This window comes from Pristis pectinata, chromosome 8 (genome assembly GCF_009764475.1).
Source record: "Pristis pectinata isolate sPriPec2 chromosome 8, sPriPec2.1.pri, whole genome shotgun sequence".
In the NCBI taxonomy this organism is placed as follows: Eukaryota; Metazoa; Chordata; class Chondrichthyes; order Rhinopristiformes; family Pristidae; genus Pristis; species Pristis pectinata.
In genome coordinates this window covers 86,302,928-86,317,722 of record NC_067412.1, presented here as the reverse complement: position 1 = coordinate 86,317,722, position 14,795 = coordinate 86,302,928, and the positions used below count along the sequence as shown (strand labels likewise).

At 41.0% G+C, this 14,795-nt stretch overlaps 1 protein-coding gene across 3 annotated transcripts in view; it reads right to left on the bottom strand.

Annotated features, from left to right (window-relative positions):
* Window positions 1–14,795, bottom strand: part of atrx (ATRX chromatin remodeler) — a 153,395-nt gene that overhangs the window by 78,116 nt on the left and 60,484 nt on the right. For all 3 annotated transcript variants that reach the window (XM_052020767.1, XM_052020766.1, XM_052020765.1), the window contains exons 12-16: window positions 14,381–14,569; window positions 14,064–14,175; window positions 12,597–12,693; window positions 8,144–8,350; window positions 3,080–3,224 (exon numbers count right to left, since the gene is read on the bottom strand). In XM_052020767.1, coding sequence (XP_051876727.1) covers window positions 3,080–3,224; window positions 8,144–8,350; window positions 12,597–12,693; window positions 14,064–14,175; window positions 14,381–14,569 — 750 coding nt within the window. The remainder of the gene's footprint in view (window positions 1–3,079; window positions 3,225–8,143; window positions 8,351–12,596; window positions 12,694–14,063; window positions 14,176–14,380; window positions 14,570–14,795) is intronic.

Here is a 14,795-nt window from a genome sequence, read left to right as displayed (position 1 = left end):
TGGGAATAAGCTCTTATCTATGAAGTGAATGGGGGCAGTTAGTGAAAGCATAGACAAAAGAATGTAGTGGATGCAAAATACAGAGCAGGAAGACATATGCCGAGGAGGTCAGGCTGAGCATGTCCCCCAGTCCTAGAGGGGGATAAAAACAAGCTGAATCAATATCACAGATGGACGATCTGGAGTCTACAATTTCAGGTACTTAATTTCTCTGTCAATTGTCCACTTTTATGTCCACTAAGTTATCCAATACTTTATTAAATCTCTGTGCTGTAGAAATTCACCAGCCCAACTGAAATCACCAATGTCCTTCTCCTTAGTGAAGATGGATGAAAAGTCTTCAAAATCTCGCCCTCTCCTCTGGCTCAATGTGCAGATTGCCTCTATGGTCTGTAATGAGCCCCACTTTTTCCTCTGGTTTTCCCTTTTACTTTTAAAATGTATACAAAATAACATGGAATTTTCTTTTATCTTATCTGCCAGGGATATTTTGTGACCTTTCTTTGCCCTCCTAATTTCTTTTTTTAAGCACCACCTTACACTCTATACTTCTGAAGAACCACCCATGTTTTTAGTGTCACGTCAATCATAGTATTTCAGAAAATACCATGCAGTAAATCACATCTCCACAACAGCCTTAAAACAGGAAGGAACCACACTCAGAATTATAATGTCTCTCAGAGATATTAAGAGCAATACCGGAGAACCTCGGACACTCAGTTGCAAGGGTCAATGTCAAATCATAACTGCTTTTACAATGAGCATTAAGTTTCAACTCATTCAACACATTCTCAATGTCTCTCATCAAGCATACCAAACCTCTAGCTGTGGTGTCCAGCATTACTGGCGTACCTGCAACATGGTCTGAACAGGTGGCCTTCTCTCAAGATGGCTACACATTTTCAAACAATCCTTAGACTGAGCAAGTTTGTCATTATTAAGCAGGAACCAACTACTGCATGTCATGCATAGCTCAAATTTTTATTCCAGCATCTGGATCCGAGAGCCCCCTCCACAAGCACAACTATTAAAAGAAAAATACATGACAGCTGCTCTTCCCACCCAGATGCCCCGACAGTCTCAAGATCAAGTGAATTATTGAACATACAGTTAACCAAAAGCATAGATATCAGAATCAGATCACTTCACTTTTACAAATAATTAAATATATTTACCACTTCAAATGGTATTGCAATGCTACTTTACGGAAAGTAGAAGGATCCTAAATTTAGAATAGCTGACAGGTCAGGGGTAGTTTTAAGCATTCTATCATGGAAAGAAGATGAGGGTGTTGCTCACTTGAATTGAGTTCAAACTAGTCAACTATCCTGATCAGAACTATTCCCCAAATGAATTTTGCTTCCTTGCTTTATTGTTCTGCTGTCCCTTGTCCTCTGCATCTTAATTTGAATGCTTAACTGCGCTGTGCAGAACAGAATAAATTTTCCTTACATATACAGTTTATTAACAAGCAGAGATCTGATAAAATGAACTACAGTAAAACTCTGAAAATCTTCCATCCAGAAGTCATGACAGTTCAGTACCAGGCTTGCCAGGGCCTGTTCCCATGCTCCCCTTTAATTTACCAGGGTCCCATTCTCACATTTAGTCATTGAGTCAGAGCAGAGCAATACAGCACAGATACAGGATCTTCGACCCAACCAGTCCATGCTGACCTCAGTGCCCAACCCAGCTAGTTCCAATTTCCTGCGTTTGGCCCACATCCCTCTAAGCTCCACCCCTCCATGTACCTATCCATTGCTTCTTAAATGATACCATTGAACCTGCCTCAACCACTTCCTCTGGCAGCTCATTCCATATATTCACCACCCTCTGCATGAAATAGCTGCCCCCCAGGTCCCTTTTAAATCTTTCCCCTCTCGCTCTAAACCTATTCCCCCCTAGTTTTGGACTCTCCTACATTGGGGAAAAGACCGTTACCATCCACCTTATCCATGGCTCTCATAATTGTAAACATTTCTATAAGGTCGCCTCTCATTCTCCTACGTTCCAAGGAATAAAGACCTAGCCTGGCCAACCTCTCCCTTTAATTCAGGCCCTCTAGTCCTGGCAACATCCTCTTACATCTTTTCTGCACTCTTTTAACCCTTTTGTTTTAAACTTTCCATTTCTTTTAAGTTCACCTGATTTACTGGAAAATTTTACTACTCTGGGTAATGCCTTAGAAAAAGCAATGTTGGTGTATTAATATCCAATAGTCCTGAAAATCAGCCAGTTCAGCACCGAAGTCCCAAGGATTATTGGAGTTTTACAGTACTACTTCTGTACCCAGTGGTGCACTCCACTGCATCTCAGGAGCTTTCTATGGCTGCATTTATTTGTTGCATTTTATTAAACAGAGTGATGAATGGTGGTTGCAAAGATTCACCTTCACTATGTACTCTGAACACGAAATTATGGAGATGTGAACTGTTAAAGAATAAAATCATTGCTCATGTTTTCTAGGCAATTGACATTATTTGGTCTGAAACCACCTGCAAAGCAATGGATAGTGTCCCTTCCTGTTCACGTATGCACAGGTATATTGTGGATGGATCTTATCCACTCATGGTGCATGGTTAAATTTTCTGCCTTCTTTATTTCTTAGTATCCTCTTCTGGCAAGAAGATAATGGTTGACCCCTCAACACTTCCTGAAAAATATGACACTAGATTTTTGTACACAGTAATGAATTTTGGACTGATGTTACTTCAAGGTACATCAGAGAGGGGATTAGGCCAAATGAGCTATCCAGCTTAGTCTGCCATTCAATATTATGACTGATCCTCATGTCCATTTTCCTCCATTTCCCTTATTTCTCAAAGTCTATTGAATCAGCCTTGAATATAGTCAATGAACGAGCACCTATAGCACGGAGGTAGAGAACGCCAAAGATTTGCACCCATTTATATATTTCTCAGAAAATGCCCTGTGATAACTGGGAAAGGTATGGTGCCCTTAGAAACCAGAAGAATAGTCTTTGTCAATAGAAACATCAGCATGACAACATCTGATCTTAGATCTTCAATATAAGGAACATATTCTCAACTAACTATTATTTACTAATAAATTTACTCACCGTCTACTTGATGGGGTTTCAGTTTTCGCACCAAATTTCGATGGACTTGGACAAGGCATTCCTTTGTCTCCTTATCTTCATCAAGGACCAGTTTAGTGGTTATTGGACACTGTATAGGTGACATACCTTCCAATACTTCCACCTGCTGTGAATTTTAAAATTTGGTGAATATATTTGATTTTATACAATGTGCACTGAAAATGAATTTATTAATTTTCATCAATTGAATGTTTCACAAAGTGTCAGGGTAAAAGCCTTTAAACAAGCAATTTATAGTAGCTATATTTAATAGCAAGCTTGCACCAATGAAGCTACCATTGCATAAAACCCATAAATATTCAGAATTAATACTACTACTTTATGGTTAACTGTCCAAGCTGTTCCAGTTCAACCACAACACTGTCATTCACCCTGTAAAAAGTTATATCCTGTCCATACAAAACAGGACAAATCCAAATCCTTGGCTTCAGATTTCATAACCTGGACCAAAGAACTGAACTCCAGAGCCAAAGTGCGCTTAAAGTGCATGTGACAGAGTCTGGCATCAAGGAATCCTAGTAAAACTGAAGTCAATGAGAATCAAGGGAAATTCTCCACTGTCTCCTGGTTTGGCTGTTGGGAGGCAATCTTAATCCCAGAACATTGTTGCAGGACTTTCTCATGGTAGTGTTCTCAGCTGCATCATCAATGACCTTTCCCCCCAACTGGTTCCATTTTCCCATCATTCCTTCCCCATTTGGTTCTATCACCTATTGGCCTCTGTCCCACCCTTCCCTTGTACTGCTATATACTGGCTACCTTCCTTCTCAGTCCTGATGCAAAACATGCATCTTTTTGCTCCACCGATGCTGTTTGACCCGCTGAGTTTTTCCAGCATTGTTTTATGCTCTTCAGTGATCATCTGTCCATTAGAAGACCAGAAGGTTCACTGACAATTCTGGAGCACTCAGTTCCATTTGCAACTTTCTCTGCAATGATAAAGTCTGAGCCCACATGTAATACTGAACAAAATTCAGGACTAGGCCGACATGAGGCAAGTTACATTCAGGCCACACAAAGGCCAATGACTACTACTTAATAATAAAACGGCCTAACCACCTCCCCTTGACAATCAATGGCATTCTCATTAGCAAGTTCCCTATCACCAATGCTCTGACCAGGGTTAAGGGAGTCACAATTCAAATGTAACTTAGCAAGCTATTTGAAAATTGTAGCAACAAGAGAATTTCAGAAGCCAGGTATTCTTTGGCAACTGGTTTATTCCTGTCATTTCAAAGCCATTCTACTTTCTACAAGTCAGGAGTAGGCAGTGCAAGGGAACATTCTCCAAGACCATATAGGTGATCTCCACTTGTCTGGACGTGTGCAGCTTGACACCGTTCAGAAGAAAACACCTGATTTAATTGGTACCCTGTCTATTAACCAACACATTCATTCTCTCCATTACCAGAGCAATACAACTGCTATATTTCCCATTTACAAGATGCAGTGCTGAAGAAGAATCCCTAATAGATTTACTGCATCTCACAAATCTAAGTCAAAAGGCTGTAAACGCATGAGATTATCACCTCCATGTTGCCCAAGTCAAACAACATCCTATATTATACAAATAATGACCCTTTCTTCCAAAAGCCTGGAATTTCTCACTTGTGGAAGTATCCTCACACTATGGATAGCAGTGTTTCTAGGCGAATGGGCATTGGTTTCTTCTCAATGACAATTACGGATAGAGAATAAATGATTTTAGCAGCAATGCCCACATCTCATGAACAATCTCCAAATGTTATGAAGATGCAATTCCTTGCAATAATATCCAAATTATTCAGTCAATATTAACCTTACTCTTAAAATGTTAATTTCAAGTGTCATCTGCTCCTTTAACAATGTTTTGACATGAACTACAAAATAACCAGAAACAAATCAGAATTCTATTACCTCTTCAGCAACTGTCCCAAAAGTGACAGCACTTGACAGGGGATTTCCTGGATTAACTACGCTATTTACAGTATACTACAATTACCTTAATATCTCTAACATAGTTAAAATTATGAATCACAAAAGGTTGGTTTGCAGCTGCAACAGATTATCAAGATGACAAATGAAATATTGGCCTTCATTGCTAGAGGGATTGAATTTAAGAGCAGGGAGGTCATGCTGCAACTATACAGGGTACTGGTGAGGCCACACCTGGAGTATTGCATGCATTTCTGGTCTCCTTACTTGAGGAAAGATATACTGGCTTTGGAGGTGGTGCAGGAGGTTCACCAGGTTGATTCCAGAGATGAGAAGATTAGCCTATGAGGACAGACTGAATTGCCTGGGACTATACTCGCTGGAATTCAGAGAATGAGAGGGGATCTTATAGAAACATAAAATTATGAAAGGGATAGATAATACTGGGGCAGGAAGGTTGTTTCCACTGGTAGATGAGACTAGAACCAGGGGACATAGCCTCAAGATTCGGGGGAATAGATTTAGGACGGAGATGAGGAGAAACTGCTTTCCTCAGAGAGTAGTGTATCTGTGGAATTCTCTGCCCAGGGAAGCAATAGAGGCTACCTCATTAAATATATTTAAGACACAGTTAGATAGTCTTTCGCATAGTAGGGGAAAGGTTATGGAGAGAAGGCAGGTAGGTGGATCTGAGTCCATGGCCACATCAGCCATGTTCTTATTGAAGGCAGAGCAGGCTCAACAAGCCAAGTGGCCTACACCTGCTCCTATTTCTTATGTTCTTATGTAGACATTTATAGAGAACCATAAATATCCAAAGCTTTTAAAAATAAAATACATCTTGCACTTTACAACCTTTTGGAAATGTCCACAATTTATTTTCTACCCTTCATGGCAAATCCTTTGATGCTTGGAAGAAGCCAGATGGCAGGGTAGGAAATCAAATACATAATCCTGTACTTTTATCACTGATCAACACCAGAAAAATTTGAGAAGGTACTAATTGTCAGGTTAGATCAGTAAAAAATTGAAGTGTATGATGTATCCATAGAACCATACAGCACAAAACAGGCCCTTCGGCCCACCATGTTGTGCCATCCATCAAACCACCCTCACACTACCTAACCCCTTCCTCCTGCATATTCCCCCATCCCACACTCCTCCATATGCCTATCCAACAAGCTCTTGAACCTGTCCAATTGCCTCCACCACCACTCCAGGCAGTGGATTCCATGCACCAACCACTCTCTGGGTGAAAAACCTCCCCCTGACATCTCCCCTGAACCTCCCACCCATAACCTTAAAGCCATGCCCTCTCGTCTTGAGCACTGGTGCCCTGGGAAGGAGGCGCTGACTGTCTATCTATTCCTCTCAATATTTTATATACCTCTATCATGTCTCCTCTCATCCTCCTCCTTTCCAGTGAATAAAGCCCTAGCACCTTAAGCCTCTCCTCATATTCAATACTCTCTAATCCAGGCAGCATCCTGGTAAATCTCCTCTGCACCCTCTCCAACGCCTCCACATCCTTCCTATAATGAGGCGACCAGAACTGAACACAGTACTCTAAGTGTGGCCTAACTAGAGTTTTGTAAAGCTGCATCATCACCTCGCGGCTCTTAAACTCAATCCCGCGACTTATGAAAGCCAACATCCCATTGGCCTTCTTAACTGCTCTTTCCACCTGTGAGGCAACTTGCAATGAACTGTGAATATGAACCCCCAGATCTCTCTGCTCCTCCACACTGCCAAGTAGCTTGCCATTTACCCAGTACTCTGCCCTGGAGTTTGTCCTTCCAAAGTGTACCACCTCACACTTCTCCGGATTGAACTCCATCTGCCACTTGTCAGCCCAGCTCTGCATCCTATCAATATCCCTCTGTAAGCTCCGACAGCCCTCCACACTATCCACAACACCGCCGATCTTAGTGTCGTCCGCAAACTTACTAACCCAGCCCTCCACCCCCTCATCTAAGTCATCTATAAATATCACAAAAAGTAGAGGTCCCAGAACCGATCCCTGCGGGACACCACTAGTCACTGCCTTCCAATCCGAGGGCACTCCTTCCACCACAACCCTCTGCTTTCTACATGCAAGCCAATTCCTAATCCACACAGCCAAGCTTCCTTGGATTCCTTGGCCACTGACCTTCTGAAGAAGCCTACCATGAGAAACCTTATCAAACACCTTACTAAAATCCATGTAAACCACATCCACCGCACTGCTCTCATCAATCTTCCTGGTCACCTCCTCAAAGAACTCTATCAGGCTTGTGAGGCAAGATCTTCCCTTCACAAAGCCATGCTGGCTGTCCCTAATCAGTCCATGATTCTCTAGGTGTTCATAAATCCTATCCCTTAGAATCCTTTCTAACAGCTTAGCCACCACAGCCATGAGACTCACCGGTCTATAATTCCCTGGCCTAGCCCTATTACCTTTTTTGAACAAGGGGACAACATTCGCAACCCTCCAATCCTCCGGCACCATCCCCGTGGACAACGAGGACTCAAATATCCTCAGCAGCGGTTCAACAATCTCCTCCCTAGCCTCTCGAAGCAGCCTGGGGAAAATCCCGTCAGGCCCCGGAGATTTATCTGTCTTAATATTATTTAACAACTTCAACACATCCTCTCTCTTGATATCTACAACCTCGAGAACATTACCCCTAGCAGCACTCCCTTCCACGTCATCAAGACCCCTCTCCCTGGTGAATACCGAAGAGAAGTTCTCATTGAGAACTTCTCCCACTTCTGCCGCCTCCAGGCAAATTCTCCCACCTTTGTCCTTAATCGGACCTACCTTTACCCTAGCCATCCTCCTACCCTTCACGTACTTGAGGGTAGTATCTGAGATACAAAAGATCTGAACTTGCATCCAGTCTTAACTTACTTGCTATCCTCAAATAGAAAATACTTAAGTAGAACAAGAGAACCTTTTTGTTTTGCTCAGAATTAAATTTTGAAATACATTACAAACAGTATGAAAATACAAACAGTACAAACAGCTTAAATGACAAACTTTGTTGGCTTCACCTCAATTGTAGGAGGATTCAATACACTACATCTAAACAACTAACAATGTGTATAAACAAGTAATCGATAATGTAATACCTCTCTCAACTTTTCCCTCTCTTTTTCTCTATCAGCAATGCGTTTTCTTCTATCTTCCTCTTCTTTTAAGGCATTTTGAGTTTCTGTTCGCAAATTACCATCTTTCAAAATCTTCCTTATCTTCTTCCGACCTTTTCCAGGAGATTTTAGGTCATCTTCATTCTCTTCATTATCACTATTACTTTTACCACCAGCTTCCGAGTTGCTCTGTATAATAAAATGAATGTTATCTGGTTTAAAATACATTCCAATTCTGCAAACAAAAAAAAAGGCACACAATTACAAGAAAAACAGTGTTATTAGGTGTTGGGAGTTTTCCCATTTGCTCTTTTTCTAAATATTCATATTATTCTCCTTGAGGAGACAAGCCTTATTACAACATTAAAAATTTTCATAAACAGAACAAAAACAGCCAAAAATGGTTCAAAGGAATGTTATCATGCAAAAAAAAGACCCCAACCAGATAAGGAGCACATGACCAAAAACTCTATTTAAAGATATAGAATCTAAAGAACATTTTGAAAAAGGGAGAATGGAGGGGGGAAGGGGGGTTGGGGGGGGGGGAGGGGCGAGCAGGAAGGGAAATCCTTAGAAGTTGCCTTCATAGCTGAAGCCACAGCTGGCAATAGTGGAGCAGTCAAATTAAAAGTGAGCAAATGCCCAGAGTTAGAGAAGGTTTGCACTAACAGAGACCAGTTCTACAAAGTTAAAGTTATATTTCTGTAGAGTACTAAGCATGGGCTTTTGGCGAGAAAGGACAAAAAAAATCTAGATGTCTAGGTGGAGCAAGGAAGCACCAACAGGCTGAAAACATTGGTGCGAGTTGTCTTAAGGAGGCTTAATAGTAGAGGTAACGTAGGGGACGTCATCAAATAGATGCATATAAATAAGGTGATATAGGACGTCATCAAATAGATGCATATAAATAAGGTGATATAGGACCTAGTAATTATGGGTGATTTTAATCTACATATGGACTGGCCAAATCAATTTAGCAATAATAATGTGGAGGATAAATTCCTAAAGTGAATAGAAGGATTTTTTTTGACCAGCATGTTAACAAACCAACTAGGGAACAGGTTATCCTAGATTGGGTACTGTGGAAAAAAGGGATTAGTGGATAATCTTGTTCTGCAGGATCTTTAGGGAAGAGTATACATAACACATTCTATTGTGTTATGTATAGTCTTCCCTAAAGATCCTGCACACAATAGAATGTGTCATTAAATTGGCAAGTGAAGCAGTTTAATCCGAAACAGAAGTCCTAAAAGGAAACTACTGAATTGTCTGTGATAGATCAGGGTGCTTCATGTCTTTCAATGAAAAGGCAACAGCTAATATTTAAGTAACAAATGGAGGAACTACAACAGGTGTATGTTCCTTTCTGTTTCAAAAGTGGGGAAAAAAAGATTCTGACTGATGAAAGAGGAGGTGTTGACGATTTTGAAGCACATAAAGGTGGATAAATACTCAGGGCCAGACCAGGTGTATCCCAAGACATTGTGGGAAGCAAGGGGGGAAAAAAATTGCCAAGGCCCTAGTAGAGGTTTTTTTTTAATTTTCATTAGCCACAGGCGAGGTCCAGTAAGACCAGGGGTTGGCTAATATTGTGCCATTATTTAAGGGCTGCAAGGACAAACCAGGGAACAACAGGCCGGTGAGCCCCATATCAGTGGTAGGAAAGCTACTGGAAGGGATTCCGAGAGACAGGGTTTATTTGCACTTGGAAAGGCAAGGATTGATTAGGTATAGTCAGCATGGCTTTGTGCATGGGAAACTACACCTGACAAATTTAATAGAGTTTATTTCTGAAATGACCAAGAGGATTGACAAGGGCAGGGTGGTAGATGTAGTCTACATGGACTTTAGCAAGGCCTTTGTCAAGGTCCCACATGGCAGACTGATCTGTTAGGTTAGAATACATGTGATCCAGGCTGAGCTAGCCAAATGGATACAAAATTGGCTGGTGGTAGAGGGTTGTTTTTCCCAGATTGGAGGCCAGATTAGTGGTGAGCTGCAGGGATCAGTGCTGTGTTCCCTGTTATTTGAATTTATATTTGAGAACGTGGGTAGCATGATTAGCAAGTTTGCAGATGACACCAAAATTGATGGTGAAGGAAGATTGTCTAAGGTTACAACAGGATCTAAATCAACTTGGAAAGTGGCAAAGGAATAGCAGATGGAATTTAACTCAGAAGGGCAAAGTGACACATTTTGGGAAGTTAAATCAGGGCAGGACACATACAGTAGATGGCAGGGACCTGGGGAGTACCATTGAACAGGACAACCTAGGGGTGCAAGTGCATAGTTCCCTGAAAGTGGCAACACAGGTAGACAGGATGGTAAAGGCAGCAGATGGTATGCTTGCCTTCATCTGACAAGGCACTGAGTACAGGATCTGGGATGTCATGTTACAGTGGTCAGAGCACACTTGGGAATATTGTGTGGTCTGGTTGCCACACTACAGAAAGGATGTGATTAGACTAGAGTGTGCAGCAAAGATACATAGGAATGTTGGCTGGACTGGAGGACTTGAGCTATAATGAGATAATGGATAGGATGGTACTGTATTTCCTGGAAAGAAGGAAGCTGAAGGGTGACCTTACAGGTTTATAAAATTATGAGAGGCATAGATTTAAGGTGAGAGGAGAAAGATTTAAAGGGGACCTGAGGAGCAAGGTTTCTCCCCCGCATAGAGGGTGGTAGGTATATGGAATAGTCTGCCAGAGGTGGTGGTAGAGACAGGTACAATTACAATATTTGAAGGACAGTTAGACAGTCACATGGACAGGAATGGTTTAGAGGGATGTGTGTCAAATGCAGGGATTAGCTTAGGTAGGCATCTTGGGTGGCAAAGATTAGTTGGGTGCAAGGGGCTGTATATATGAAACTAAGATGATCCACCCTATCCATGGCCCTTGTAGCTTTTATACACCTCCATCAGGGCAAATAATTTTTAATACCTTTATCAGGTCATGGATGTACATCAAGAATGCGAAACGTTAGCCATTGTTCTTTTCCCACATCTGTGGTCTGACCTGTTGAGTATTTCCAGCACTGTTTTCATTTCACTATAACATTGCCCAAAATGGTGCATTTCAGCTATGAGAGACTGGATAGTTTGGGTTTGTTTCCCTTGGAGTGGGGACATAATAGGCCCAAGGAACAATTTTTGCACAGCATATTTAGGGCCTTGTTGAGACCACACCTGAAATGCAGTGTTCAGTTTTGGTCTCCTTAAACAGGAAAGGATATACTTGTCAGAGGGAGTGCAACGAAATTTCACCGGATTGATTCCTGAAATGGAGAGATTGAGTCAAGTAGGCCCGCATTCACTAGAGTTTAAAAACAAGGAGGAGATTTCATTGAAGTGTACAAAATTCTGACATGGCTTGACAGGCTGTTTTTAGGAACTATGTTTTGCCGACTGGGGGTTCTACAGTGAGGAGTCAATCTCAGGATACAGAGCAAAATATTTAGGACTGAAATGAGAAATTCAGCAGATGGTAAACCTGTGGAATTTGCTACCAACAGAAAGCAATGGAGTAAGTCTGAATATTTTTGAGATTTATAGACAAAAGCCATCAATGGCTCTGGTATTGCAAATTTGAAATTACGAGTTGGCGACACCATGGCACAGCTGGTGGAGCTACTGCCTCACAGCTCCAGTGACCTATGTTCAATCCTGACCACTGCTGCTGTCTTGTGGAGTTGGCATATTCTCCCAGTGACTGCATGGGTTTTTCCTAGTTACTCTGGTTTCCTCCCACATCCCAAAAACGTGTGGGTGAGTAGGTTAATTGGCAATTGCAAATTGCCCCAATGGTAGAACCTAGGCAGAAATGGGCACCTCTTTTGTTGCAAGGAAATATGGAATATAGGATTAGCCATGATATTTAATTGCAGCGTAGGCTCGAAAGACTGAATGGTCTATTCCTATTCTTTTTACACCCTTTTTTTTCTGGACAGCAGATTGTTAGATTCTTTAAAAAGAGTACAGGAATGTATGGTAACTTCAAGCTACTAGAATTCTTATATTTACAAATGGTTTCTCTCCAGCTATGAATAACCAGTTTGAAGGATTAAGTGGCTGTATTATACAATATGTTTCACAGCTGAATATTAGGAAAACTCTCAATAGATACATTATAGAAAGTTAATAATGCCACTTACATAGTATTTAAATGCATGAGTTAATTTTATAAGCAAATATTTTTTGAACAGCCTAGAATATTCAAAAATAAGTGACTGCCGTAGCTAAATTAATAATTTGTTGAGCTTGTGTGTCGTTTCTCACAAAAAGATGCCAATGAAACAATAATTCTTGCAACATATTGACTACAGTGCTGTGGGGGTTAAAATGCAGAGTTTCAGAAAGTGTTCATATTATACAAGCAACCAGTCCAGCACAACTCAGTAGTTTTATTTCACAATTAGCACGCATAAAAATTACCTTTTCACTTGATGAGTTTTCCTGAACTTTAATTCGCCTTCTTTTCTTTTTCTGCAAGTAGCTGCGCTGGTTTTCCTCTGCCTCTTTCTTAGATGCCCTGAAAAGGAATGCAAAAACAATGCATTTAATTTTGTTCGAACCTTCAACTTTAGCTACATTGGTGGTACAGTTTTTCTGCTAAGCAATGAACTACAGATTTCTGCTGTGGCAAACCTACAAAGAATTCGGACCTGCATGAGGTAAAGAAAATTGAGAAAGGGGTGATGGACAGGCACTTCGATAATGAGAGTGTCATACCTCAAAGTATTATTTTGCATTCAATTCAACAGGAAGGCCAAGGCCTGAAAGGCTAAATATAAAGGGCAGGTTCAATAAACTTAAAGGTTCTCAATGTCATCCTTTGAGCTGCCTCAGGCTAGATTTTCCCACAAGTTTAAGATCTTACATTTCTTCCCACCATCACCCCACCCCCCCCAACCCCTGCCCAAAGGAACCTTTGAGAACATCCTCCAAGCCTCACGGCAATCTTCTAATGTGATAGAGGTTTGAGTCAAGTTCCTGTCTTTGGAGTCTAATGTGGTTCATACAAGTGAGGCCCACTAATGGAGCACACGATAGTGGGAGGGGGCAAAATAACAGCTACCCGATATACTCTTAAGTTTGTACTGATTCGAGGTCTTGATCTTTAGCACTCTGTCTCAGATAGTCGGGTATGTGCTGGTGTGCTTAAGTGATTTCTGCCTTCACTGAAATGCTGTTCTTGAGACATGGAAAGTGGCCCTCATTTTCCAGGATCTTGCTTGTCAGGAGATGGTGTTATGTAGCTCAGCCAAGGTAACAGAGGCACTTAAGTTTTGCCAATGCTTGAAAATTCTCTCAGATATTTCAGGGAACAAGCTGACGACGACTTGGAGCTAAATAAGGGCAAGGATGAGAAATGTCTGCATATTGCACCTTGATGAACTGAAGCTGAAGTGACCTTGGTTCTGGAGTGAAAATTACGTAGGTTGAGCAGCTTTCAGCTGGTCCTGTTAACCCCACACCAATGGGATGTTTATTGGAAGTGAGGTGCAATATTGCAGCAATAAAGGTTTGGAGAAATGACATATCTTTGCTTGACTCCTTCTGCACTATGGATTGCACTGTGGCAAACCCATTCATTGGGATCATGGCTTGTGTTCCATTAAATAGGAGTCAGAAAATGGAGACATTCTTACAAGGGTTAGGGATAAATGGAAATTTTCCCTTTTCTAGTGCAGGAACAGTTGCACTTTACTGGGAGTCTGACTGAAAGCAGCAAAGACCAGTTTCTAACCTGAGATTATATGGCTTGTATGGTCAGTGAAACACTACAACACAAATCACCGAAAGGAATACAAAGGATGGGTCTGTACGATTCATTGAAAGACCAATAAATTTTACTTTTTTCTTGCACAATTAAGTTTGATTGTAAAAAGGATCATCTACCTTGTCCTTGGACGTTTCCGTTTATCATCAGAATCACTTTCCTCTTCACTAGATTGAGATTCCTGAAAATCAGAGTCACTCTCTTGTTCAGTAGTATCTTCGTTACTACTTACTGAAAGTAAAATTAAATGAGATCGTAAAATTTACCATTTAGCAAAAAAAGAGATACGGAGATTCCCTATTGGAATCATGTGGAATACCAAAATCAATTCAGAGGCAATAAATCAAAGTACTAGTCCAGTGCTTTTAAGGACTCCTGCTAAAGCAACACTATGATCTCTAACATTTATGGTCTGTATAAAATGTTATCCATGTACCTTTCCTTCGGTTCTTGCGTGTGCCTTCCTTTGCTCCATTTTTGACTTTAGCTCCTTTCCTTTCATTTCCAGATTCACCATCGCTCATTGTGAGTTTATGCCTTAAGAGTCGATGCCTGTAGCGTGGCTTCTTTGTCATTTCGAAGTCAGAGTCCGAATCAGAGTCAGCTTCAGCTTCCTCCTCTTCATCTAGTTCAATTAAGGACCAATTGAATATTCGGTGTTACTCAAAAGCATCATTTTGGATTTAAGCTATTAATTTCAGTTTTAGTCTCAATTACACAGGTAGTTTAAGTTATTTTGTTTAGAATTAAGTCGTATGGAAGACTATTTTATTTATGCTTTGATTGTGATCCAGGGAATCAAGTGTAAAATTTTGTTTTCTACATTTTGGTCCATTCAACCATTTAACATC